The sequence below is a fragment of the Ascidia mentula genome, chromosome 8 (assembly GCF_947561715.1).
Source record: "Ascidia mentula chromosome 8, kaAscMent1.1, whole genome shotgun sequence".
Classification (NCBI taxonomy): domain Eukaryota; kingdom Metazoa; phylum Chordata; class Ascidiacea; order Phlebobranchia; family Ascidiidae; genus Ascidia; species Ascidia mentula.
Genome location: NC_138573.1, coordinates 11,960,904 through 11,984,775, shown reverse-complemented (window position 1 = coordinate 11,984,775; position 23,872 = coordinate 11,960,904). Strand labels below are relative to the sequence as shown.

At 36.7% G+C, this 23,872-nt stretch overlaps 4 protein-coding genes across 6 annotated transcripts; 3 read left to right on the top strand and 1 right to left on the bottom strand.

The window, feature by feature from the left end:
• Positions 1-482: 482 nt before the first annotated feature.
• On the top strand, positions 483-2,755 carry LOC145911754 (four-jointed box protein 1-like). Of its 2 annotated transcripts, none has more exons than XM_082999183.1 (5): positions 483-712; positions 1,072-1,210; positions 1,280-1,447; positions 1,732-1,900; positions 2,466-2,755. In XM_082999183.1, exons 1-5 carry the CDS (start codon positions 537-539, stop codon positions 2,591-2,593), a joined length of 780 nt encoding a protein of 259 aa, XP_082855309.1. In that variant the 5' UTR covers positions 483-536; the 3' UTR covers positions 2,594-2,755. The 2 variants fall into 2 exon arrangements, with proteins under 2 accessions (XP_082855309.1, XP_082855308.1); XM_082999182.1 differs by having other exon boundaries at positions 2,316-2,755.
• A 918-nt stretch (positions 2,756-3,673) lies between these two features.
• LOC145910824 (ubiquitin carboxyl-terminal hydrolase 40-like) lies at positions 3,674-13,386 on the bottom strand. 2 transcript variants are annotated; one of them, XM_082998032.1, is made up of 27 exons: positions 13,279-13,386; positions 12,932-13,050; positions 11,769-11,928; positions 11,605-11,696; positions 11,075-11,203; positions 10,541-10,745; positions 10,339-10,486; positions 10,152-10,273; positions 9,816-9,974; positions 8,731-9,037; positions 8,554-8,677; positions 8,336-8,473; positions 8,019-8,117; positions 7,677-7,830; positions 7,504-7,620; positions 7,211-7,415; positions 6,853-7,004; positions 6,717-6,794; positions 6,469-6,633; positions 6,265-6,406; positions 6,095-6,207; positions 5,729-5,939; positions 5,580-5,670; positions 5,187-5,330; positions 4,903-5,113; positions 4,606-4,841; positions 3,674-4,416 (listed from the first exon to the last, which is right to left on the bottom strand). In XM_082998032.1, the coding sequence occupies exons 2-27, from the start codon at positions 13,024-13,026 to the stop codon at positions 4,293-4,295; spliced, it is 3,921 nt and encodes a 1,306-aa protein (XP_082854158.1). In that variant the 5' UTR covers positions 13,027-13,050; positions 13,279-13,386; the 3' UTR covers positions 3,674-4,292. The 2 variants fall into 2 exon arrangements, with proteins under 2 accessions (XP_082854158.1, XP_082854159.1); XM_082998033.1 differs by lacking the exon at positions 13,279-13,386 and adding an exon at positions 13,145-13,234.
• A 1,923-nt stretch (positions 13,387-15,309) lies between these two features.
• LOC145911963 (uncharacterized) lies at positions 15,310-18,314 on the top strand. Its single transcript, XM_082999391.1, has 12 exons — positions 15,310-15,342; positions 15,412-15,513; positions 15,835-15,964; positions 16,046-16,186; positions 16,265-16,391; positions 16,497-16,609; positions 16,670-16,858; positions 17,100-17,211; positions 17,271-17,346; positions 17,411-17,486; positions 17,566-17,723; positions 18,114-18,314. The coding sequence occupies exons 2-12, from the start codon at positions 15,415-15,417 to the stop codon at positions 18,312-18,314; spliced, it is 1,422 nt and encodes a 473-aa protein (XP_082855517.1). The 5' UTR covers positions 15,310-15,342; positions 15,412-15,414.
• Positions 18,315-19,789: 1,475 nt separating this feature from the next.
• On the top strand, positions 19,790-23,574 carry LOC145912420 (uncharacterized). The gene is made up of 13 exons (XM_082999880.1): positions 19,790-19,860; positions 19,916-20,001; positions 20,128-20,229; positions 20,581-20,710; positions 20,771-20,902; positions 21,250-21,376; positions 21,668-21,786; positions 22,084-22,266; positions 22,324-22,435; positions 22,590-22,665; positions 22,733-22,808; positions 22,977-23,131; positions 23,306-23,574. The coding sequence occupies exons 1-13, from the start codon at positions 19,800-19,802 to the stop codon at positions 23,504-23,506; spliced, it is 1,560 nt and encodes a 519-aa protein (XP_082856006.1). The 5' UTR covers positions 19,790-19,799; the 3' UTR covers positions 23,507-23,574.
• Positions 23,575-23,872: the final 298 nt, after the last annotated feature.

The window sequence follows — 23,872 nt, the reverse complement described above, 5'->3', positions numbered from 1 at the left end:
TGTATATTTTTAAGAGCAATGTCTAAGTTCGCTAAGCTTCTCATCAGTTAGGACTGCAGTTAGTGTTACAGACTGGGTTAGTTAAAACCTATAGAACGTCTGACTCATCTTGCGATAACACAGAGAGATAACTCTATTATGTAATCGCAAAAGTGCAACAGAGCATGTGCTCGTTTGGCAAATCGGGAATGTTGCGCAACAAATTTGGAAAGTTCAAACTACGTTGTAAAATTTGTTCAAAGGAACGATCACAACCTGCTGTTGCTTCAAACGCCCGATAGAGATGGGGAATTTTCGTTCCGACAAATTCGTGTACTTCTATCAGCAAAACATTGTGTTAGTCTCGGTATAACTCTCCCATTGCCGCGGCGATATCTTGCGGTATTCCAACATTGACACCCGACCAGTATTTCCAATTCTAACGCAGTCAGGCGATAAGTGACGTGAAAACCTCTTTTGTCTTGTTTCCAAGGCTAAGCCATTAGCGCCGTTTTACTCGCTGTCCTGATGCCGGACAAAATGATGATGGTCTGAAGATGCAAGGAAAAGTTGGTGGATGTCTAGCTTTTTCCTGGGTTTTGATTTTGATTGCCAGCAACAGCAATTCGTTAGTTTTTGGGATGGGAACTTCTGCACGCATATCTTCACCCGACTTTTCTCACACGAAGAAATTTGTTTCAATGCAGCGTGGCTGTGGACGCATGAAAAACAGGTTCTTTGTAGTTGAAATATGTTTGAGTAGTTAAAAAAATGATAAATTGTCATAGACTTCAACATGTGCAGGTCGGCGTTGACCGACAGATCTAGACTTTTACGCATCAATATATTCAGGGAATTCAAAAAACAGTAACAGACGACCCCGTTAGTGCGATCTTCCATAATAGTATGATCTTTTGTAATTGTAAACAACGTTGTAAAACAAAAAATTACGAGTGAATGAATTCAAGAATCATAACTTGATTTATGACATTTCGTTTTTCTGCCCCTAAAACATGACGTCGGTTAGATATTGCAGAAGGTAGTTGTAAAACATAAGTGATCAGTAAATTAATCAGGTAATTATTCATATAGGTTGTTGACTAGCACTGAAGGAGAAAGATATTGTGCAAGATACCGCGACAACATAGAATTGCTCCAAGGAGAATATTTTACATACTTAAGCGCACAACTTCTTGGAATTACCATGGTTCCTGTAGTTATTGTTGTTGAGGTATCTTAACTATACCACTAGAAGTTTCTTTGTCAGAGTGTTTTTTCCTGTGACAAAAGATGATTTTAGGTAGATCCAAGCTCCAGCACGTGGTCAAGCGTTTGGGAAGAGGTTGAGAATGCAGGATGGAAACCAAAGTCGGTTGTAACTTTGACGAAATGGGTGGATAGTTTACAGCCAGTGGTTGTGCCAACTTGCATCAAATTAAGTTCATGCTGCAATTCTAACAATTATAAGGTAACTACATGTTATAGCACCTGTTTAAAATTCTACGACAGATTCTATTACCATCAAGTAATTTACAATGTGGAATAAGTGTTAAATAGATTATGATGTCGAGGTCATTAAAGTTACACGTTTCAGTTTTGCAAAATATATACATTATTAGCGCAAGGTTAAATGTCGCAAAGACCACAGGAATCAGCCTGCGCTGCTCAGAGGTGACCGACGAATCAGCCTTTATTTGTCGAATAAACATTCTTTCAAGTATTTTCAGATACCTTATTAGCGTTATTTTCCAGAACACTACCGCTGAACAGAAAACCAGCATGATGTATCAGTGGTCGGATTTAATAGCACTTGATTACGTCACGGGAAACGTGGATCGACTGAGCAGTCATTTGTACAATGAGCGATGGGATGCAAACTCCCTGAACCGTCCTGTTCATAACCTTGCTGTGAACAAACACGGTAAGCTGTTAGTATGGATAGCAACTTACATATAATCCAAGATTCTCTGATCGAACAAACGAAAAACAACCAAACGAAAAATTGTTGTGTTTTTGGGTGAAAATTTTTGGTCCAAAATTCCACGTCAGTGGTTTATAATATTAGGCTTGGGAGTCGTGGTGGTTTTAGGGGTCTGTGAATGCACTTCTAGCAATCTCAAGTTTGTTTTTCCTTTTTGTTGTTTACACTCATTGCTCCTTTCAATAATTATATTGAAAGGTTCGTAACTTATTCCGCTGCAACAAGTGTAGATAAATTTTATGCAGTATGGGGTTCGCAAATTTGGTAAATTCATAAAAAGGGGTCAGTGACTGTTAAAATTTTGGGAACCACCGATGTTATAAGTCTAGTTAAACGCGTTAACATATTATTTCAGGTGGCCTAGTAGCGCTTGACAATGAATGCGGTTTCCAACACAGCTACAGGATATTAGACACTTACCAACACTTCCACGAACGTTTATTGAGTTCTGTTTGTTCTTTACGTGATCACACCAGAATTCAGCTTACAAAGCTGCTTGCATCAGACGATCTTCAAGGAGAATTCAGGAAGTTTGCCACACACCATGACTTGCTGCCAATGTTACCGGACAATGCACTTATGTTGTTCAAGGAGCGATTAAAACGAGTTTTAGAAAGTTTGCGATTCAACTGACGAAGCAAAACATGTTTTTTTACGATTACAAGATGTTACGGGGTTTAACATACATGTCTTCATTAATATATCGTCGCACAGTATGTTGTCCTTCCAAATACGATTTTGCACCGTCGCTTTTCTTGTGTCGCTACCTAACGGCTTGTTATGGTTACAAATAAAAAATATTGATAATTGTTTTTGACTTTTGGTGCAATTTTAAATTTAACTTTATCTTTAAAGAAGTTTCAAATATTTCAAGTTTTGCTTTCCAACCGATCATGGGCAGTTCTACGTTGCATTTGCCTGAATAAACTTTGCTGATGTTGAAATGCGTAGATGCAAAAGGAATATTTTCTAATTAATCCCAATTATGTACACCTCAAACCTACATACGGTAAAAAAAACACCTAAGTCTGGCAATTGGAACCATGATTAAAATCCTAGATTTAAAGGAAACATCATACTCAAAGCCTTAATTATGGCTGGTCATGTAGCGTACAAATAGAATTCCCCTGTCGCTGCTTTGCTGAAGCTAAAGTCTGCTTGAATGTTCTTGCTGTTAATACTATTTTTAGTTTAAAACTCCGTGGCAGACTTGTTTATTAGTGTTCCAGTATTGAATTTCAGGAAACATGCGGCGTGGTCAGAACTAGGCCAAGGAAAACATGCGTGTTGCCACAGTCACTCCCATCATATTGAAGGTACAGAAGACATGGGCGGAAATTCCGTTGGGGGAACTGGGGACTTGCCCGGCACAATAATTTTGTTGGGTGAGGACATAATATGATTTGACCCATTCACAACTTTTATGTACATTGTTTTAACTACAACGAAAAGTTACTTTCGTCGGACCACTGAATTTGTGGAAAGGTGTAGAATACGTGAATTTTCGTGAGTGAATTAACCATTGTGCTGGCCCACGCGTTTAAAATGAAGTTATGTCGTAGCTGATCAACGTAAAAAATATTGGATTTAAAACTGACTGCATAGTCTTCATCAGGGGTTCAATCATTTCTCTTAAAGAACAACTTTCAATCACAACTTATGTTGGCAAACCCCACTTTATTCTGCTTGTTAAAAGCATAAAAAAAAGAAGTTTTGATTTTGTGTGGTGCCAAACAATGTTTTGCTGTTCAGAGCGGCGGGCGGCTAATGCTGGTTTTGCGCTTGTATACAGATTTATAAAAACCAAATAACCAGCAGTTACACATGCAATAATGTCCAGACGTGACATTATGAAGACAATTCTAACATCGAATGCATCATTATTTGCAAAGTTGTCCAGTCCGCGTAAAATTTGGTTACGTAAGTAAGGCCCTCAATATTGCCAGGAAATACGTTTGACATCCCTGGTTTAGAGAGTATGACGGTGTGCCATATGTTCTTTGTTAGCGTTAAACACCTGACGCATGACAACAACTTTCCTAAATGTGTCGAGTTTTTTTGATTTAATAATGAAATGTTGTATCATGTCTGACAATTTCTGAAGTTAATTAACAAAAATACTGCAAAGCATTAGTCAAGCTTCTGCAAGCTGCACTGTTCGTTTGCTTACTGAGAAAAGCGCACCCTTTCGAAATTAGTTCAAATGCTTGGTCGTCAAAGCAGGACTGAAACTTGACATGATATGGCACATTGCATAAAAAAATTGCACAAACATTGTGAACTGCAACAACAGAGCAGATCGCAACAACACGATGTGCCTCCATCAGCATCGTCAATCAGTGTCAGAACTTTTGTCATTAAAGTTTTGAACATGAATCTTCAGTGCCGCCTCCTTATTTCTGGGACTTTTTCTTTGTGCCGTCTTGGCCGAATCTTTTCCGTGTGAGAATGAATATCTAAAAAAAGTTTTTTGTCGAATCAAATTAAATGCATTTTGCACAAAAAGCAACTACGCATATGAACAGTATACAACAGAAATAAAATGGCATGGGCACCGATAAAACCATAAGGTTATCAAGCCAGGCGCTCATTTCGTCAAAATATCAAACAAAATAAGAGATGAAAATATGTATTTTTGGGCCTACTTTGTTTGCTCTGGACTTTTTTTGTCTCTTTCACTGATTTTCATTCGTTGTTGCAAATCATCTTCAGTATCGAAGTCATCAAGCTCAATTTCATTTGGAATGATACGGTTCTCCTCTTGAACAAGTTTCACGCCAATAACTTCAAAGTCTTTAAGTAGAATTAACTCATCCTTTTGTTTGGTTATGCTCTTCCGCTTTGCATTGGACTTGCTTCCTTTTTTCTTTGGCTTAACACGCTAAAAACGACATCGACACAACTGTAAGTTTGCTCAAATCAAACCATGTTAAACTCCATACCACGTAATCTTCGGCCTGCAAAATTTTCCAGGAATGGCTCACAATGTCCTTTTTAGCTATCTTCAGGTTCTCTGGTGGAGTGTTCAGTATATCCGACAATCCTTTTATAAAGTCAAGCGGATTTGCACTGCATTTAAACTCCACAGGGTCTGTATAACTTCTTGTGCCAGGCACGTGGAACACAATATTGAGGATGGCTTCGTCTTTGCTCCTGACGAAAAAGTCATTGAAATAAAAACCTGCAAATTTACCTTGACTATTTTTTGTGTAAAATGGTTACGAACCCCACAGAGCTGTCACAATGTTGCACAGACAGCTGAGTTGAGTTTTGAACTTTAAGTCGTTTTAACGTCATCTCTGAGTTGTTGGGAAGAACTCTCGATAAACCAAACTTTTCTACCACCCGGATTCTCAGTGATTTACCAGCCCTGTCACAAAAATTCATGGTCTTTAAAAGAGTATTTTAACTCAAATTACCTTAAAACTATACAGTAATTCTTGTTTAGATAATTGTTCTTTTCTAATGACAAAATGATTCTTTGAAAAACTTTATTAAAATGAGCTTTTGTACATTTGCTAAAGCGAAAGCTCATGTTAATAAAGTTTGAGTCTGTCTTAAAGTGCCAAATTATTTCACTAAAACTTAGATGATTAATAACTAAATTTACATAACGTACATCCCCTCTGGTAATGCATTTCGAATGGCACTGCCCAAGTCAAACATTGTTCCATCTTTGGAAACCTCTATGTTGCCAATTTCCTGTTGACCTTTGAACAACATACTTAAGTATCATACAGTTCAAAGTTGTACAAACAAGCATTTTACCAAGTAGCTCGATGTCAGTAACTGATTTCCATTTTCTGAGTTTTTCCAAATCTTGTGAATTATGTGAATTGATGTTGTGCTCTGCTTTGCTTTGGTAAATATATGCCAACAGAATGTTGTCACACACCAAATCAAACAACATTCTAGGAGGGGGGTTCCACCAAAGCTTAATGGAAATCATGCCATCTTTCAAGATTCTTCCAGGAGCTACCTGAAATAAATCATAAAATTTATATGACGCAGTATTTAATCAGCTTGAAAATGATTGCCTGCTACTTTTAGGAGAACTTTTATCCATTATTTTCTAAGTAAAATATTGTGCAAACATGTACACAAAATATCTAAAGAAGCATTTAAACATAATACCAAAAGGTAAGTTGCATTTTCAATCCTGGCTGCACTAAGCTTTTGATCCAGTTTTGTTAGAGCTGCACCCTTATCTCCATAACAGTTACTCCGGCATATATGCCAGTCATTGTCTGAAAAATCACATTGTTAAGTTGGGAACTTTTATGCCAAGTTTCAAATAATTTTACCATTCATTTTTAGTTTGCTTTGAATTTTGTTTGTGACTTGATATATGTCAGCCGTCATTTCCACCATCACTTCAATAAATATGTTTTCTGACAAAGGTCTGACAAACAGAATTACTTGGTCCTCCGCAGGTGGGGGATATTTCTAAGACAAAGTTTCAAAGATATAAAAGCAAGAGTACACAAGAGAAACATTATTCCAATTACTTCTACAACAACGAATCCATCGTAGAACAGATCATACTCTATCAGTACAGCACTGCCATACATGGGCCTTATTTCATGGCTGTGCACTAGTGACAGCCTATAATCACAACAGCTCCAATTAATTTGAAGAGTCTTTCCAATAATCTTCTGTACTTCTTGAACCTCCTGCAAAGTTTTTAAATAACAAGTAAAGAAGGTGTGTTGGTAACTTGGTTTAAATTAAGTACAAATCATGTATTGGAACTTACAGTGCCTGGTATAATTTCAAAGGTATAAATGGCGTCACTCAAATATTTTTCATCACCCTCCAGCATGTGGTTTTGAACCTTGATTACAAAGTTGCTGTTGTACTTTATTGTTCGCTTATATTCAAAACAATTTCACCTTGACTTTCATCAAAACCTCCTCATCACAACCATTACTTTCTGAATGTGAACATTCAAAACTTGATTTGGTTTTAGCTTTGAACATTTCTTCATGTTGTATTGCATCATCAGAAATTGCATCAAATGTTTCTGCAGTTGATCCATCTTCAGCTGCAGTTATTTTAGCAAATGGGTGATACCTAATCTAACCAGTGGATTATATGCCCATTGCAAATGGACTTTTGTGTTGAGAGCCACAACATAGTTAAGTGGCATTGGTTTAAAAATGGTCATTCTATGTTATTTATTGCATACAGATGACTTTTTCACTCCTCAAGATAATACAATTTAATATTTTGTACTGTCACAACACGCACCTGTAACTATCACCCTTCGTTCTATGTGAAGTTCTTCAACATCAACATGTAGAATTTCACAGGCACATTGCTTCACAGTATCGAAGCACTTCTCGGGTATTACAGCAAACCGCAACTCACAGTTACACCTCAAACTTAACTTGCAGTGTAGTTCAACAGCAATGGGCTCAAATTCTTTGCCATACATTATATGTTTCCCTAAAATCTGCACACACAAGAAACAGCTAAAACTTTGCATTTGTGCACCTTAAAAATTTAACCAATCCATGTGAATTGAATGATGATTCACTTACAGATTTTCCATTCCAGCAAAACAGATGAACTCCACTTGTTATCTTTGCATCTTGCAAACTAATTTCTTTATTGTCTGAGACACACTCATACAAGTGCAACCCACCATGTGGCAACACCTAAACAAGACATCAGTTACAGTTTGTTGACTTAAATTTTCAACATGTCATTCCACCTTCATTGCATGAATATGAGAAAGCTCTGTATCCACAGTTACAGATGTTTTTTTCTTTAGGTCAGGATAAATTTTTAACTTTCGTTTCTTTTTCCTTCTTGAAAGTTTTTGTGCATACTCATTGATCAATGAAAGAAGCTGGGAAACAGGTTGCCTAAAATAACGAAGAAGTCCTTACTTTAAATGTATTAAAAAGGTTTAGTCATGAACATAACAAATTAATTTCATAAATCCAAGTTTTAAAACCTGGTTTCTGTATATGTTGTTTACGACCAAATACATAGTATACCCAAGTCCAAAGTCTGTGTAACAAAAGTTATGAATATCTGCATTTATGGAAACCTTTTATCAATATGAAGCAGGTAGCCATCCATTTCATTAGGCACAATCAGTTGGTCCTTCAAAGTGCAAGTTGCACTCACATGAATGTGCAAATCAAGTCTAAAAATGTTACAAAAGTCACATCTGGTGCCACAGGTAAAACTTAATAAGTAAAATTTGCACATTTTTTTAAAAAGTAAAAATTTTTCCAGAGTTCAATCAGAGTGTTACGACAGATACAATGGATTTCTGGATTTACATGACTGTCTTGTTTAAAAAAGTGTGTCAATTGCCTACAAAATCGCTTTTACAAAAATTTAATGTGAGCAACAACAAACCGGTTTATCGCTTCTTCATAAGCTTCTCTCCAACAAGACAGTCTGTCATTTTCCCCGTTTATTATCTCTGTGATGTGTTTGGGAACATTAAAAGAACGATCTTCCCAACATTCTCCTGGTCTTTGCAGGTCCTTTCTCCTGTAATTGTTAAATTACAAAAATGTCGTCCAAAAAGCATTGCAAAAAAGGAAACACCAAAATGGACAGAATGTTTGTACCTGTAAAACAACATGTATGCACTTTGTTGACCTGAAAATTGATCTGGAATGGAATAAACAGGTATTGGTTTGATTGACTCATCATTTACATTAAACCAAGATGCACCAATCCTGTGAGATTCTCCTAAAAACAACACAACATATGTAGGTCTAAAAAATAAAATCATAAACCTTTACCATTTGTTGCACTATCAAATGACTTTTGAGGCGATTCATTAACTGAATCTTCTGAGGTTATGTTAATATCATTTCTGTTGGGTATTGGTGAAGGCAAGTCAGCATCACTTTCATTAGGCAAAGATTCCTCAGACGGTAACTCTAAGAGGGGTTCTGGATGAAAAGTGTGAGATTCACAAAGTTTTATTGTCTGCTCATTTGGATCCAATTCAAATGTTTGAGGACATGATCTTATAAACTTAAGCATGGTCCCATGGCGTTTGCGATATTTCTTGTTCCATGTGATGCCGGTTTCCTCCTGAAGAATCTGAGAAAAACAATAAATTGCAGTTGATCTATTGTAGTGATGTCCCCAGTTCCAAATTATCTGGCCCAGCCGGATAGTTATCAATCAAATCCGGCCGAATAATTTGGATCCGGCATTTTATTAACACTGATTCAGGTTTTTTGTTGGTATGGCAAAAATGTTTGATTGCCAAACAGAATGCTATGTTAAGGCTAGCTTATCATGAGTGGAACAAATATATGTGGGCTTTTATTAATACGTCACGAAAAACCTTAATAACAAACAACAGAAAAATCGTTAGTCAGCAAGTATCACAGACTGGGTCCCAAAAATGAGTAATTTGGGAAATGTTTGTCCGTTTTCAGGAGAAAAATGCTTTCCCAACAATTCGGTAAAATTAAGTGTATTATTTGGCGGGTCCGGGTATTGCAAATTGGTCAATATCCGGCCGAGTCCGGGTACCCGGCGAAAGACATCACTAATCTATTCTGGGATTTAATGCCCCATTTTTTGCCGATAGCTGCAACAAGCTAAAAAGTTGTTTGTAGAATTGCAAACCTAAGCATTCTGTGTGATAATTTTATATTTTACTTTGTTGCACAAGTTAGGCTGACTGAAAATTTGTTTTGTAAATTGTGTAAAAACCTAAACAAACTGACATGACAATATAGACTAACAAAAGGAACTGTACAAAATGACATATGTTTACATATTGACAAACTACAAAGTTTGTGTCCTCTTAAGAATTGCAACATTATACCCCCAGTAGATAAATAAATGTGCAAATGTTTGTTCTTACACGGCCAAGGTCAGAAAATTTCACACATTTGTGCACAGAAACCAAACAAGCGAGCATTTCTTCTGGTCCCATGTCCTCACTTTTTTTGCCTGTTTTGGATAATTTTGCAGACGGTTTAGTAAAAGAGGAAAAGTCAGGTTCATGATCAGCATCTTCCACCTGAAATCAAAACATTTAGATAATTTTCTATAAATTATGTGTACTGTTCAGTTGCATGATTCATAAAAACCTGGATTAAAATGTTTTTTTAAGATAATGTAAAAACAAAAAAAATATTAACATGAAGTATGTAACTAGTGATGCAAAATAACTGTAAAATACTTGTAAATTACTCACAGGAATATCAGATTCTCCAAGACCATCAACATCTCTGATATAAGCAATGTAGTGGCCCCTGTGAGCATTGCCCTTGTGGATAATTACAGAGTACAGTGTGTATTCTGTGCACATTTCTGTTTCTGTAATGACACTATATTTAAAAACTTTGCAGAGTAAAGATATTGTGACAGAATTCAAGCAGTACCTTGTTTCCTTAAGTACTTGGAAATATCCAGTTTTACAGGAAAAGCAAAATGTCCTGTCTCCTTGTACCGCGACAATGTTTTCATGTCATAATTAAATCTCAACAATGAAATTGTTAATATTGGGGGACAGCTTCCCAAAACAGCACCCTAAGAAAATATACAGTGTATGTCTAAAGGTCTTCTTCAAAAGATAACTCTTACTTTTTTGGCATCGACCAACTTGTTGCACTGCTCACAGAAGTACTGGTTTTTTCCAGACATTAGCTCATGTGATTCAAACATGTTCGACAAAGTTTTTTCCAGGCTTCTTTCTGAAGCAACGGAAACAGTAATATCGAGGAACTCTTCCTTACGCTCACTGACACGATGACAGGTGCAACATTCTATCTGGTTCACAATGTTGCCCCTAAAAAAAACAGGATTAGTTCAATATTGCAAAAGTAATAAACTTTCCGGTAAAGTATCTTTAAAACAATAAATTAATTGGTAATTGACTTTCTGTTCCTAAACATACTTACAAACTATCTATACAATGTTACTGCACACATGGTAAACATCAAAATCAAATAAGTGTTCATGAAATAAAAAACATGTCACTTGATAGATCAGGATTCCAGATAAAGGTAAGCACATCTCACATTTATTAAATTCAAGTTTTTTTATCATTCAATATTGTTGCATCAAGCCATAAAAATCAGTATATACAAAATAAATAGCTTTAAAACTACGACTAACTTGAAAATGTCGTGAATTAACGACGAGCCAGATGTACCAACAAGGGAACTTTCAATTGCATCAAATAGTATTCGACTTAATTCTTGCACATCGTGTTGTTGAAATGCTTCACTATTCTGCCATCCAAAGCTACACAAACACTAACAGTAAATATGGATGACACTTCCAAGATAAAAATCAACCGAGAACATTTTTGTGCAATTAAGTTGCAGCTAGTATGTCATAAGTGCTAATGGAATAATTCACACATGTTTTACTTGGTATATTTGAAAACCATTAAATGCATTTTATTCAAATTATTGAACATTATCTTTGGGGGTAAAAAATGCTTGTTGCTAAATTATTACACTGTAGGTGAGGTGTGAAGATGTGTTTTGTTTTCTTTTACTGCATTTAGAGAAATTAAACAATAAAAAAGAAGCATTTAGAAACTCAAGTGTGGATCAAAACAGTACAAAATATACAAATTATTATCTAGAATTAACTACAGTTTAAAAAAAAAGAAATTATGAGTAAAATAACTTTAAAACCTGTCAGTGAGTTCCTTGGTATTACAAGAATCTTGATCAAGCAACAAAAGTCTTGCAAACAAAAGTTGTAGTTGAATGGGAATAACCCTGACCTGAATACAAAGTATGTGTTACTTTAAAAGAAATATTCTTCTTTAAACTTCTAATATAGCTTGCAAACTCACATTACTATTTTTTTTCTTTTCAGAAATTTTTCCCAACTCATCTTGGCTGAGTTTAAACAATCCCTCACGAAACTCTGGGGTCAAAAACAGCGTTTGTAGCAAGGAGTTCAAATAACAAGTTGCTCCTTGGTTTCTTATTCCGATCAACCTTTTTGTTCCCCTGTATTGAAGTTTGTCACAGTTGTAATAAACCAAACTGTATTTTCCAAACATAATATAAACATTGGCTGTTTGGTCAGCAAAGTCGTCTGATAGTCACACCAGCTGCACTGATGAGACCTTATAAGTCGAAACAGTGGCCATTTGTATGCAGTTTACACAATAATATTAACAGTTATTAAAATTATACTGCTTATCTATTAAAAATTTACATCCTTAAATAGTTTTAGGTTGTGAAGGGTTGTAGTCCTGTGTTTGTCGTAGTAAGGATTAGGTTTAACATTGGGCGAGTGTAAGAAGGACACACTTACAGTCATAGATCACCAACTTCAAAAAACTGTTTAAACTATAAATAAAACTGCATTGAAACTACTTCAACTGGAATAGTCACTTTTTAATCGATTAATTTTTAATACAATACAGATACGCAACACCAGTTGATATGAAATATGGGGAACAAATTGGCTTAGTTCAGGGTTAAATGTACACCTAGAGGTTCCTCATAAACTCTTACTTCCAAAATTGTGTCTTAGAAAAACCTACATTTTTTGCGATTTGAAGCAACTTTTTTTGTAAATTTCAGCAAATTAGTAAAATTTTAGTGGCACACCTCAGCTCGTTACATGGTATGCAGTTAATGAAGGACTACAGTAAACAGTTAAACACTGTATTACTCGTCAATTATCAATATAGTATATTTAGACCAGAGTGTCTTAACTGATTTAATTCACCCCAGTGTAAATACAAATTTTATTGGGGTGCAGAAAAGGATTGCTCGTTTTTACAGCATCGACTGCTATTTGACCTAATTTTTTGCATGTTTTGATTCTTTTTGACATAATGTTTGAAAAAAGGTTGCACAGTTTCTGACATTTATCCTAATGTGCCACAAAGTCGGGATTGAGTAGAGGTGAACATCACCAGAAAAGGTTAAGAAGCTCTGTTTTAACAAAACCCATTTGCAAATATGTGCTAAGCTTTGAAAAAAAATAATATACCATTACCTCTCATTTGGTGGCTTTTCAATTACCTCCCCATCAATTCCTTTAGCAGCATTATTTGTGTCTGACATGATTTCATCAAATAAATTTCCAAACATTCCACCAACTCAAATCCACTCACACTGGAAATAAACACTAATTATAATATGCAAATTATTTTTGTATGACAAGCTGCAACAAGTAAAAAGTGAACAGATCTAACAATACGTTACTTACTTTTCTCGTTTAACACGAAACAACACAAGGAAACATTTTTGATACATCGGACAAAACACACCCAAACATTACTTTATTCCTGTAACAATTTAGTGGGCAACAACGTTTTATTCAAATTTTACAAAATTTCATACCCTTCAGTTGTTTTGATGTTCGTTACATGTTAAACATAAGGAACGATAAACAGAAATCAACGAACTCTTCGAACTTTAGTGTGGTTCCCTGTCCCCTCGTCGTCAAAATATTTCCACCTGTGGGGACTTACCCAAATGCGACCAACCATGAAATATATGTTTTAAGGCTTTTTACATTTTGTCAAATCGTCAAACTCTATTTTAACTGAAGTGAAATTTGTGTTACTTTTTTAATGTCCTAACGCATACTATTTTCCTTAATTGTCATCTGAAGAACTTTTCAAAACGTCCTCTTAGTTGGCAACACAACATGATAAATTTATATTGCATCTTTATCGGACAATATCAGTACTATGCACGAGGCTGATGCATCATCAGTAGTTTCTCAAACTTTATTTTACAATCTCAAACAAAATATAACTACCATTCAGTCTTATATCATAGGTTGCATAACACATGTGAGTGTGACCTTTAAATGCTGAACTGTGCATTTTTCTCGTCACCGCCCGATCACCTATTTCTCGACCACTTTGGGAACCACTGATATAAAGCGGTTTGAACATGATTAGCTATTACAATTGTCAATTTTCACTGAGGAAGTTGGCTATATTTTTGTTCTTGTTAAGCATGAAAATGCAATGGTATAAAACGTAAGCTTAGGACCACATATTCCCGTCCCAACTAGAAAAATTATCCCACCACAAAGTGGAAGTCTTTGCTTGGCCGTTTGGTCTGCAAAGTTCGTCTTATAGTCACACCAGCTGCACTGATGAGACCTTTTAGGTCGAAACAGTGGCCATCTGTCTGCAGCTTATACACAAATAGAAAAATTATGTTTTCAAACAAAATAAAAAGTTAGACTATATAAGCCACAACAACATGCAACCAACAACTACTTACTTTGCATTTTGTGAAACACAGCCCGAAAACATTTGTTCGCAATGATCTGATGATGTAGAATATTTTGAATAGTCAACACATCTACGTCGACGAAAAATCAGAGGCTTTATTTTAATGTAGAATATTTTTAAACATACAAATTAAAACTTCTTGAAATTGTAAATTAATAATGCTAAAAGCAACAGACACAAAACGGTAAAAAGTAGGGAATTACCGTGAGAACAGTAAACCGCCTCTGCATTATTTTGCATTACCTTCGAATGACGTATTTTCGTGCTGTGAAACTGGTTGAATATTTTTCGAGTCAAGTGGGCTGAGGTGAACGCAGGAAACACTTTGGAAGAAATGTTTTGTCCGGTTGTATTTGTATCGTTTGCAGACAAACACCTCAAGCGGTTTTATCGCGCTTTTAAATTACGCCACGGTCATAATTTACGAAACAGGATTTACTTTAACTTCGTCGAACGCATCACTAAACAAGGACGTGAATAAAAGTGAAAAAAGTAAATGATGTCAGGAAAGTGTTGATATCGTGCACAGAGGTTATCAAGGCGGCATTTCATGTTGTGGGAATGGTCACTACTGTCAAGATGAGAGCTGCAATTGTTTTTTTCGTGGGAATTTTACAACAGGAAATGGTTTCGGGTTAGAACTGGTTTATACATTTGCTATCATTAAATTTAGCAACAAATTATGGCACTTTATATTTTTTACATTTTAATTTAAAAATTTGTAAAATACCGAGTGATAAACCATCATAAACATATTATCAGGATGTGCTCGTATTTTTTTGTATATGTAACCTATCCCTGTTTGTATTTGAGTTGGGTATAGAACAAGGTTCAACCGTTAGCCTATACATAAAAGTTTAAAAAATCCCACAAATATATTCGCGAAAATCGTAGCCAACTTTTAATTTTTTTAGACACAATTTTTATTATGCCCACGTATTGCCTTTAGCCTGTAAATATATATAACTTAACGAAAACGACTTTAGTTTAAGGCTGTTGATAACTGTTCTTCACAATATGCAAACTTCTAAATTGGCACCAAATTTTAAAAAGCCAATTAATTTCAGCCATAACTTGCTGGGAGTGCGCAAACGCGCTCGGTGAGGAAGAATGTTTACGAAACGGTCGCGAAACCAAATGCGGTCCAGACCAAGTGAGCCACAAGACGATTTTAATTAAATATCTCGGGTTTGTTCGACGCGGTTGTTACTTTATCTTGCAGGATATGTGCCAAATCCAAGTTCGTAAGGGCGGTTGGGGATCAAAACCCATGTTAGACAAGTCGTGCAAGACTGTTGCTTCTTGTGGGTCGAACCATTTTCAGGTGGACAACAAATATTTGCGGCTTTGCTAACAGCAGTGTGATTGTGCGATAAGGATTCTCGACGCTAAATGCGCCAGACACCGCGACCGAAATAGCTCTCAAAAGCGCGACTGGTACCAGGATTCTGGTTTTGCAAAAACCGTGTAAAATATCCATGCTGTTCCATATATTTGTTATGTAAATAAGCTGTTTGGTAAAGATTTATATATTCCTAAACATTACGAAATAGGTACCATTATTTTAACTTTGAATACATTAAAAGCCCCTATAAGTAGCAATGCAAGTATTTTTCTTGCGTAATATAACTTCGCTAACTTTTAGAACATGAAACCAGCATGGGCGTGGAAAGGTGATCAGATTCAATGTAATACACATTCACCTTCTTCTGTATGTCGATGTTGTTGCGGTACAGATCTCTGTAACTTTGCAACTTTAAAGTGCGACAAACAAAGTAAGCGTTAAAAACACGTACAAAACCACAGGGTTGTAATCTATCCTATTTCCCAACACGTATTTTCGATAATAATTGCAGACTCGATATCGCGGTGTTCTGCCTTACCTAACATGGCAAACGGGTGGCTGAAATGTACCCGTGGTTTCGAGCCTCATTCTAGGTGTGAATTTGGATGTCGCCACAAGTATTACCTTACTGGATCGCCGAGTCTCACGTGCGGTAAGTGTAGCAGGAATCACATCCAATTATGCTGTTGACAATGTCCTCACTAAATTTAGCCATTTTTGCGTTCTTTAGATTACTTTGGAAAGTGGAATCACAGGAAACCAAGTTGTCGCATTGTTTCTTGTCCTTCGGAGCCGAAAGCGCCGAAATTCGGTTTTGTCGATTGCACGCGAGGCAGAGAAATGTGGAGCCGATGCACGTAAGCTCTAAAAATCACCACACCTTATTTCCGTTAAAGCAGGATTAAAAAACAAGCTTTTTAAATGCCAACACCACGGTTAAAGCAGAATTTGTTTTTTCAAAGGTTTTCTTGTGAAGAGGGTTATCGCCTGCATGGCCCATCCTCTATCCAATGCCTTGAAACACGTTGGGGAGAGAAATCTGGTTTGTGGAGCAGACCCCCTCCTGTTTGCAAACGTAACTTTCTAGCTTCTTGTGTCATTGCAAACACATTTTTAAGAAATGGTTGTTCCTCAGCGTTGCAGTGTCCCGCTTTCGATGTCTTCAATCACGGTAAGGTGACTTGCTCCAATGAAAACTATGTAGCTTCGCAATGTTCGTTTGACTGCGATGAAGACGAGGGTTATATGCTTTATCCTTCCAACATGCCGATAGTTACATGTCAGCGTAACGAGCAATGGGATGTTACCGAACCATGCTGCACATGTACGACTACATTTTTTGCGAACGACACACCTTTTATTACATATTTTCCTTCTACACTTTTTGTTAGACAAACACTTGAATAATAAACTTATTTAGAATATTGAACAAACTAAGCTTGCTTATATACCTCCTATCTTTTAAATATTAATTTTGTTGGATAAAGAACACAGTTACCTGAAAACAAAACACCTGAAACACATTCATGCCATAATGTCAAACTTAAAACATTTTTATCACACAGTACCATGTCCTCCTTTCGCAATAATGGATTTCATCATCATACTTGACTCCTCGTCATCCGTAGGAAAAGACAACTGGGTGATCACAAAATCCTTTGTCAAAAGCTTCCTCAAGTAAATTATATTCACAATGAAGGCTCTGCTTGTATATTATAATCCATTGTTTTTCTCAGAGACTTTATTGTAAGGAATGACGTTGGCAGGTACGGAGGGTTCAGATACAACCGCGAAGTTGACACGGACACGTTGGTGTGCATTGTTAAATGATCAAGCCAGAAATTTAATGATTTTGTAATACGTAAGATGTATTTAGATTTATTTGGATGACTATCCTGAAAGCAGAGAGGATTTTTTTAAAGCTTTTGATTTGATTCACTACAACGGAAGTGGTAAGTAACAAAATTAAGCTGATAGCAATCACGGATGACACAAAAAAGGCCTATTTGTTGCAAATCCATCGTTTTTCAGGAACTCACACAGGTAAGGCCTTAAACTTCACTGTTGATGTGATGCTAAAAAAGGGAAACCGCGAGGATGCAAAAGACGTCGTGCTCCTTATAACAGACGGTAGTTCCCAGGATGACGTCATCATACCTGCCCAGAGACTGAGAGATGCGAAGGCTCTGGTAGGAAAATGTTGCTCGGAAAGAAACAAATTTACTTTTACCACTTAGTACAAAACGGCCTTTGTAACAAAATTAACAACAAACTGCGATCAAAGTCATAACATGGTTAATATCTTCGATGTCTCCAATATTTTGAGGCCAGGCTTGTGATCAAGAAACTAATGTTACGAAGAGTTCTGCAGAAAGTATATGCTAAAAATTAATAAGTTTTGGAAACCATCTACCTTAAAACATAATGTTACTACTATGCAATTGTGTTGGTGATACTTATTCCCGCAATTGTTTTTAAACAGCAAATCTACTACAATACAACGCATTTTGAATTGACATGTACTTGCCAACAGAATATCATGTTTACACCAAAACCTTGATATTTCATGTGGCACGCAGGTGTACGTGGTGCCTGTCATGCCTCCGAGCGGCAAGCTGAACATCGACCAAATTCGAGCAATTGCTGGTCGACCGGAGAATGTTTTGGAGGATGCACTCACTGGAGGTTTTGATGCTTTGAACGACTTATTTGCAGAAAAGATAACTGAAATTCTTTGTCTCAATCCGTGCACTAATCCCTTTCACGATCATAACCGATAAAGTAGATACATGTGTATTAAACGGCCACACTTCTTGAGAAACCGCATGTTTTGGTCACTATATTACATTGTCTAACAAAAATACATGAATCTTTATATCCAATGATCAACTGGTTATTTTGCTCCATGGGAACAATTTCAAGTTGGGCAGATTTCATTAAAGCTGTTTCGGAATCCGGTTCTACTTGTTCTGCAAGTCGCGTTTAATTGCCACCAATAAACTCGACGCATGAAAATCCAGCTCGGGCAGAATTCGTGGCTGTTTACTACATAACCACCACATCTAACATTTCACACCCTAGTGATTCATGTTAGTTTTGGTGTGGTTTAAAGCGCCAAGGGGCCGCAAATGGTTACGCCCCCACGAAAACGTGACATGATTCAACGACATTTGACATAAAATCTTAAATTGTAACCACTGGTGATGTCACTCAGTAAGCCATCGCGATTATAGGAGTAACTCGCGTTACCGATTTAGCTTGGATAAGTGGTATAAGCTGTTATCCTTGATAATAAACACTCGTGACCCTTAAAACAGACTTCCTTGCTGTTGAAGAACCACGCGTTGAAGAAAACCTTTACACTGAATAAGTTTGTAGCATGGCTACTTGGTCATTTAACTATTACGATAGGTTCAACAACTTTGATAAAAAATCCTTAACCGTTTGTCTCAAAATTTTTTGAATAAGCGCTACCAATGATGCCTTAAGTAAGCAATCAAACAACATTGTGAGAAAAACGACTTAAGATTTTATGCTAAAGTTGTTAAAAATCTGTCGTCAAGTGTTTGTTGTCCATATATAGTTGACAAGAGAGTCCGATAGGTTTGTTAATTCGATCTTATCAGAAAGAGGTGAGAACAATGCACTCAATTGACCTCCTAGGGATACCACTTTATTAAAAACCTTGGTTTACGTTTATTTTGCCTCGTTTAACATTTATCGCAGCGTGAAAAATACACCATGGAATTCCTCTTGTGTTATTTTCCAAGCGTAATGGAAATAAACTGCGTTTTGTGCATCAACATTTCACGACCTCATATTCGTACGTGCGCCCACCTGTTTGTATTCAAGTCGAAGTGGATCGGCGATAGATCGGCTGATAAGACACCCTTATCTTCCCTGCATCACTTTATATACCGACCTGCACATCATCTAATTAATGCATTTTGCCTGAACGTGATCCGGCATTAGATATCATTTATTTTGTTATGTAGAATCGAAATTGCAGGTTTAACATATTTCAAAATACGATACTTTATGAGATTTCAGAGGTCAAAATTTTGTGTTATATTAGACGTTATGGTCGACCGATATAAGCTGACTTTCTTGTTCATTGAAGTGGACAAAGTGAAAGATACTTTACAATGATACGACTCTACAGTCCGCGATTTTAGAATCTCAGAAATACGTTTATGCTGTACGTTTACGTTGCAATAAGTAAATCACAAGGTCTAACTTTTATGTGTCCCCATGCAGCTTAAACAATGCTAGGATTGCTTAAACGTGTCGTGGTGTGTCTATTGCTGACCAACAAGCTTGCATCAGGTTTGTACAAACGCATATGATTGGGGAAAAACAAGCTTAAAGGTATTGATCGCAGGTATATCCTGTTGGATTTGCGACAATGTCAAGTCTGAAGAAGAATGTCGGGCAAAAGGATATTTAAAACTTTGTCCACAATCTGAGGTAACAATTAGCAAAAAATATATTTCGCCAGCACTATGTTTGGTGAAAAGGGAGTTTAGACACACATATTATGTTAAAAATATCGGTTCACAAATGGGCAAAGTTTTTAATTTTTATTTTCCAAAGACGATGTGTCAAATTCAACTGCGACATGGAGGGTGGGGAAATGAGCCCATGATAGAAAAATCCTGCAAGATTCCAAGTGCTTGCAGTGATAATTATGTCCAGGTTTGTTGATTTTACGGCATCTTATGTAATAATTTACTTAATTTACCTCATTTTGAAGTATAATAGCACTGTTTATACAGCTCTGGGTATTTCTAAAGCATTTATCTATTAAGGGACCGAAGCTGTTCTCCCAGATGAAAAAACTTAAAAAATCTTTAATCCTTGTAATTTTGGAAGTTAAATTTATGTATAATTCATTTATTGTATAAAACATTAAGGTTCACGACAATGGATGATAAACGTAAGGAGCGTTTCTGTCCTTAACATTCCTTTAATTTCATGATATTTGCACACACCTGTAAAAAAATAACAACGCACAAGTTTTTATTATACCAGTAAGTTATTCCTTAGAACGCGCTCAGCGCATGGTCTTACGGTGGTGAACAAATTCAATGCAACCAAAAATCTCCGTCGTCGGTGTGCAGGTGTTGTTGTTCAACCGAAATGTGCAACTTTGACATTTTCCAATGCAACAAGGGAGGTATGTTGCGAACATATTTCGACGTAAGTTCGAGCAACTAAATTGTCGTGTTTACAACAGACCGTTGCCCGCCCCTCCAGGCGCCTGTGGGTGGATATATGAAATGCATGAGCGAATTTCAACCTTATAGCACTTGTACGTTCGGATGTGGTTACGCGTTCGGCCTCGTCGGACCAGCTGTGCTATACTGCGGTATGGTAAAACGAGATATGGCAATTAATGTTCAACTAACAATCCTTCAGGAATCTTGGAAAAAATATGTAACCAAACAAAATTTTGATTGCAAAATGCTTGGAGTTAATAAATCTGAATAATAAGGCCAAAGCTAGTATGCTGTGGATCATGTTACATAAAGTAATAGACGTTTCGAACTCTAACTGGGTTCATTATCAGTCCATTGTCTACTTCGACGCATTGCTGCGTGTAGCACATTATAGTACTGATGATAACCCCACAGTTAGGGTTCGAAACGTCTATACTTTAGGTAATATGATCAACAGATTAAACAAAATTTTTGCGTGCAATTTAATATTTGGTAGATGCTTACGGGAATTGGAGCGGAAAAGAGCCGATCTGTCAAAGGATGACTTGCCCCCCACCCTTGGTGGCCCCCAAGTTCGGATCCATGAGTTGCACAAACGGCATAAACTGGCTCAGCACTTGCGAGTGGGTCTAAACCAAATTGATTTGTTTAAATACATGTGCTGTACATTTGATTAATCAAGCAGCACTGAAGTAATCAGATTAATACAATAAAGATGGATATTACACATAACAAAATGCACTACCGGGTCTGGGACGTCATACTAGAAGTTTGAAATTTAATGTAAATTTAAATTTTACAAAATAAACTCAATCCATAAGCTAACAAGCTGATGCGATTGGGGCACACACGCCAAATTTTACAGCAACTGTTTAACCAACCAGATGGTTTGATAATTTTGTTTGTTCTTTCAGATTTGGATGTGAGACTGGCTATCGCATTCACGGGGGACGCAGAATTCAGTGTGTCGAGGACATGTACCAAACAAATCCATTATACGGTTTATGGACTAGACCACAGCCCGAATGCAAACGTAAGAAAATTAAATCAAAGTCCCTTAAAAATGGTGATTTGCAAAAACTAAAAGTTTGGTGTTTTGACTTATCAGTTCCGACATACCGAGAACCATTAAAAAAATGTTGTTTTAAATTTTCAGTAAAAGTTAAAAAAAAATATTCCTATCTCCTGGCAGTCCAACTGACCACAAACACAAGCCTGTGTTAAATTGCTAACATTGAAATTTGTTTTTTTTGGTTGTTCTGAATCAGGTGACATTTTCTATTTCAAAGCAATCCAAAATTTCAGGATGTTTATTTGATTTTGTTGTTAGCTCTCCAGTGTCCCAAACTGAAAGTGAACCACGGAGAATACACTTGTACCAACGACAACTATGTCGGATCGAGTTGCACGTTACAATGTAAGGGAGTTGGCGAATTCAGCGTTTACCCTAAAAACTTTCAAACTGCCAGATGCCAACGAAATGAAAAGTGGACTGAAACCGCTTGTTGTGGACGTGAGTTGATTCAACATTTCCTTGTTACATTTATTGTAATAACACTTTTAAATACAGTTCCTTGTCCTCCGTATGCCATCATGGACTTCATTGTGGTTCTCGATTCGTCTTCATCAGTAAGAGAAGTTAATTGGATTAAAATGAAGCGATTTGTAAGGCATTTCCTCAGGTGAATATATCGTCATTTGCCATTTCACCCACTCCAGTATGATACATTTCGCACATGTCTTTGATCATTCTTTTACACGAAATGCAAAGTACGCAAATGAAAATGAAAAAAAAGAAGTTTTAGCAAAAATGCCAAGCGTTTCCTGTATTTTCAGCGAATTTGTGGTGAGACCTGACTCAAGTCATTTTGGGGTTATCAGATATAACAGAGATGTGGACACAGAAACACAGGTAACACAATATATTTGCATTGTGGTGATTACTTTTTCAACGACCGTTTCCAATATTCTTCTCTCAGATTTTACTAAATACGTATCCGGACAGCACACAAGCAGTTTTGGAGAAATTCGACGAAATTCCATATGACGGAAGAGGTTTGAATTTAAAAATAACAGATGCTAGCATGATATATACAGGCTATAATTATTTGGGATATAGCCTATTTTGGCTTGTTTGGTAAAACAAAAATCTGTACCTTTTAATCTGTAACCTACAAGCTGCGATTGTCATTATTCTCTTGCAAATATTTGTTATTTCGTCAGGTACCAACACAGGCAAAGCTCTTACGTACGTGTCCGATGTTCTGCTGAAAGAAGGAAACCGGGAGATAGCGAACGACGTGGTTTTGCTTATCACCGACGGAGCTTCCCAGGATGACGTGGCTGCTCCGGCGAAACGCATTCGTGACCAAGCTCTGGTATGATTGCTTGTTCAAATTACGACACCACTATAAGAGCGTGGCAGTTGCGGATAGAATAGAAGTGAAGCAACCGCTATTTTTCGTTGATTTTACCAAATTCAAACCCTGCATCGCTACGGTTGTTGCATTAAGTTCGTTATTAGCGAGTCAAGCATATAATTCTGTGTTTAGTTTTACGTTCTGCCAGTGAAGCCTCCGCAAGGTTCGCTCAATATGACTGAGATCGAGCTGATGGCTGGCGAGGATAAGTACGTTCTTCGCGATGCGGTGGAAAGGGGCTTTGACGCTCTGGACGCCGAATTTTCTAAAAGAATCACCACACTTCTGTGTGGAAATCCGTGCAAGAATCCATTCCACGCTCATGAACAGTGATGATGTTTTGTGACCAACAGAATATACTCGCATACTCGGTTTTAAATCACATCAATAAAACGTGTACAGATTATCAGTTGTCAAAATTTCATTTCTCTGCAACCAGAATGCCATACCGTATTTTAAGAGATAACATCTTATATAATATTATATACCGTACTGTCCTTATTTCATTGTACGATATATGTAGCCCAATGCTCCGCAACCTTTTCCTAGTGGCGACAAACAGAACAAACATTACCAAGTATAAGCAATCATGAAATTATAGTGATTTTGTGTAGAAAATAATCTTCGTTCTTGCGAAACAGCAATCAGAACCTGATTAGTTTCGTCACTTGGCATGACCAGTGCCGGATTAACAATTAA

What these genes read in the sequence shown, in the direction of transcription:
- LOC145911754 (XM_082999182.1), top strand. Translation starts at nt 537, where the DNA reads ATGCAAGGAAAAGTTGGTGGATGTCTAGCTTTTTCCTGGGTTTTGATT. An exon ending in TGTGGACGCATGAAAAACAG is followed by an intron (nt 713 to 1,071) that starts GTTCTTTGTAGT and finishes TTATTCATATAG; the next exon opens with GTTGTTGACTAGCACTGAAG. An exon ending in CCTTGCTGTGAACAAACACG is followed by an intron (nt 1,901 to 2,315) that starts GTAAGCTGTTAG and finishes ATATTATTTCAG; the next exon opens with GTGGCCTAGTAGCGCTTGAC.
- LOC145910824 (XM_082998032.1), bottom strand. Translation starts at nt 13,026, where the DNA reads ATGTTTGGAAATTTATTTGATGAAATCATGTCAGACACAAATAATGCT. An exon ending in GAAAAGCCACCAAATGAGAG is followed by an intron (nt 11,929 to 12,931) that starts GTAATGGTATAT and finishes ACTTCAATACAG; the next exon opens with GGGAACAAAAAGGTTGATCG. An exon ending in TATGAAGAAGCGATAAACCG is followed by an intron (nt 8,118 to 8,335) that starts GTTTGTTGTTGC and finishes TAACATTTTTAG; the next exon opens with ACTTGATTTGCACATTCATG.
- LOC145911963 (XM_082999391.1), top strand. Translation starts at nt 15,415, where the DNA reads ATGTGCCAAATCCAAGTTCGTAAGGGCGGTTGGGGATCAAAACCCATG. An exon ending in GTGGGTCGAACCATTTTCAG is followed by an intron (nt 15,514 to 15,834) that starts GTGGACAACAAA and finishes GCTAACTTTTAG; the next exon opens with AACATGAAACCAGCATGGGC. An exon ending in TTTAAAGTGCGACAAACAAA is followed by an intron (nt 15,965 to 16,045) that starts GTAAGCGTTAAA and finishes TAATAATTGCAG; the next exon opens with ACTCGATATCGCGGTGTTCT.
- LOC145912420 (XM_082999880.1), top strand. Translation starts at nt 19,800, where the DNA reads ATGCTAGGATTGCTTAAACGTGTCGTGGTGTGTCTATTGCTGACCAAC. An exon ending in ATGTGGACACAGAAACACAG is followed by an intron (nt 22,666 to 22,732) that starts GTAACACAATAT and finishes TTCTTCTCTCAG; the next exon opens with ATTTTACTAAATACGTATCC. An exon ending in AATTCCATATGACGGAAGAG is followed by an intron (nt 22,809 to 22,976) that starts GTTTGAATTTAA and finishes TTATTTCGTCAG; the next exon opens with GTACCAACACAGGCAAAGCT.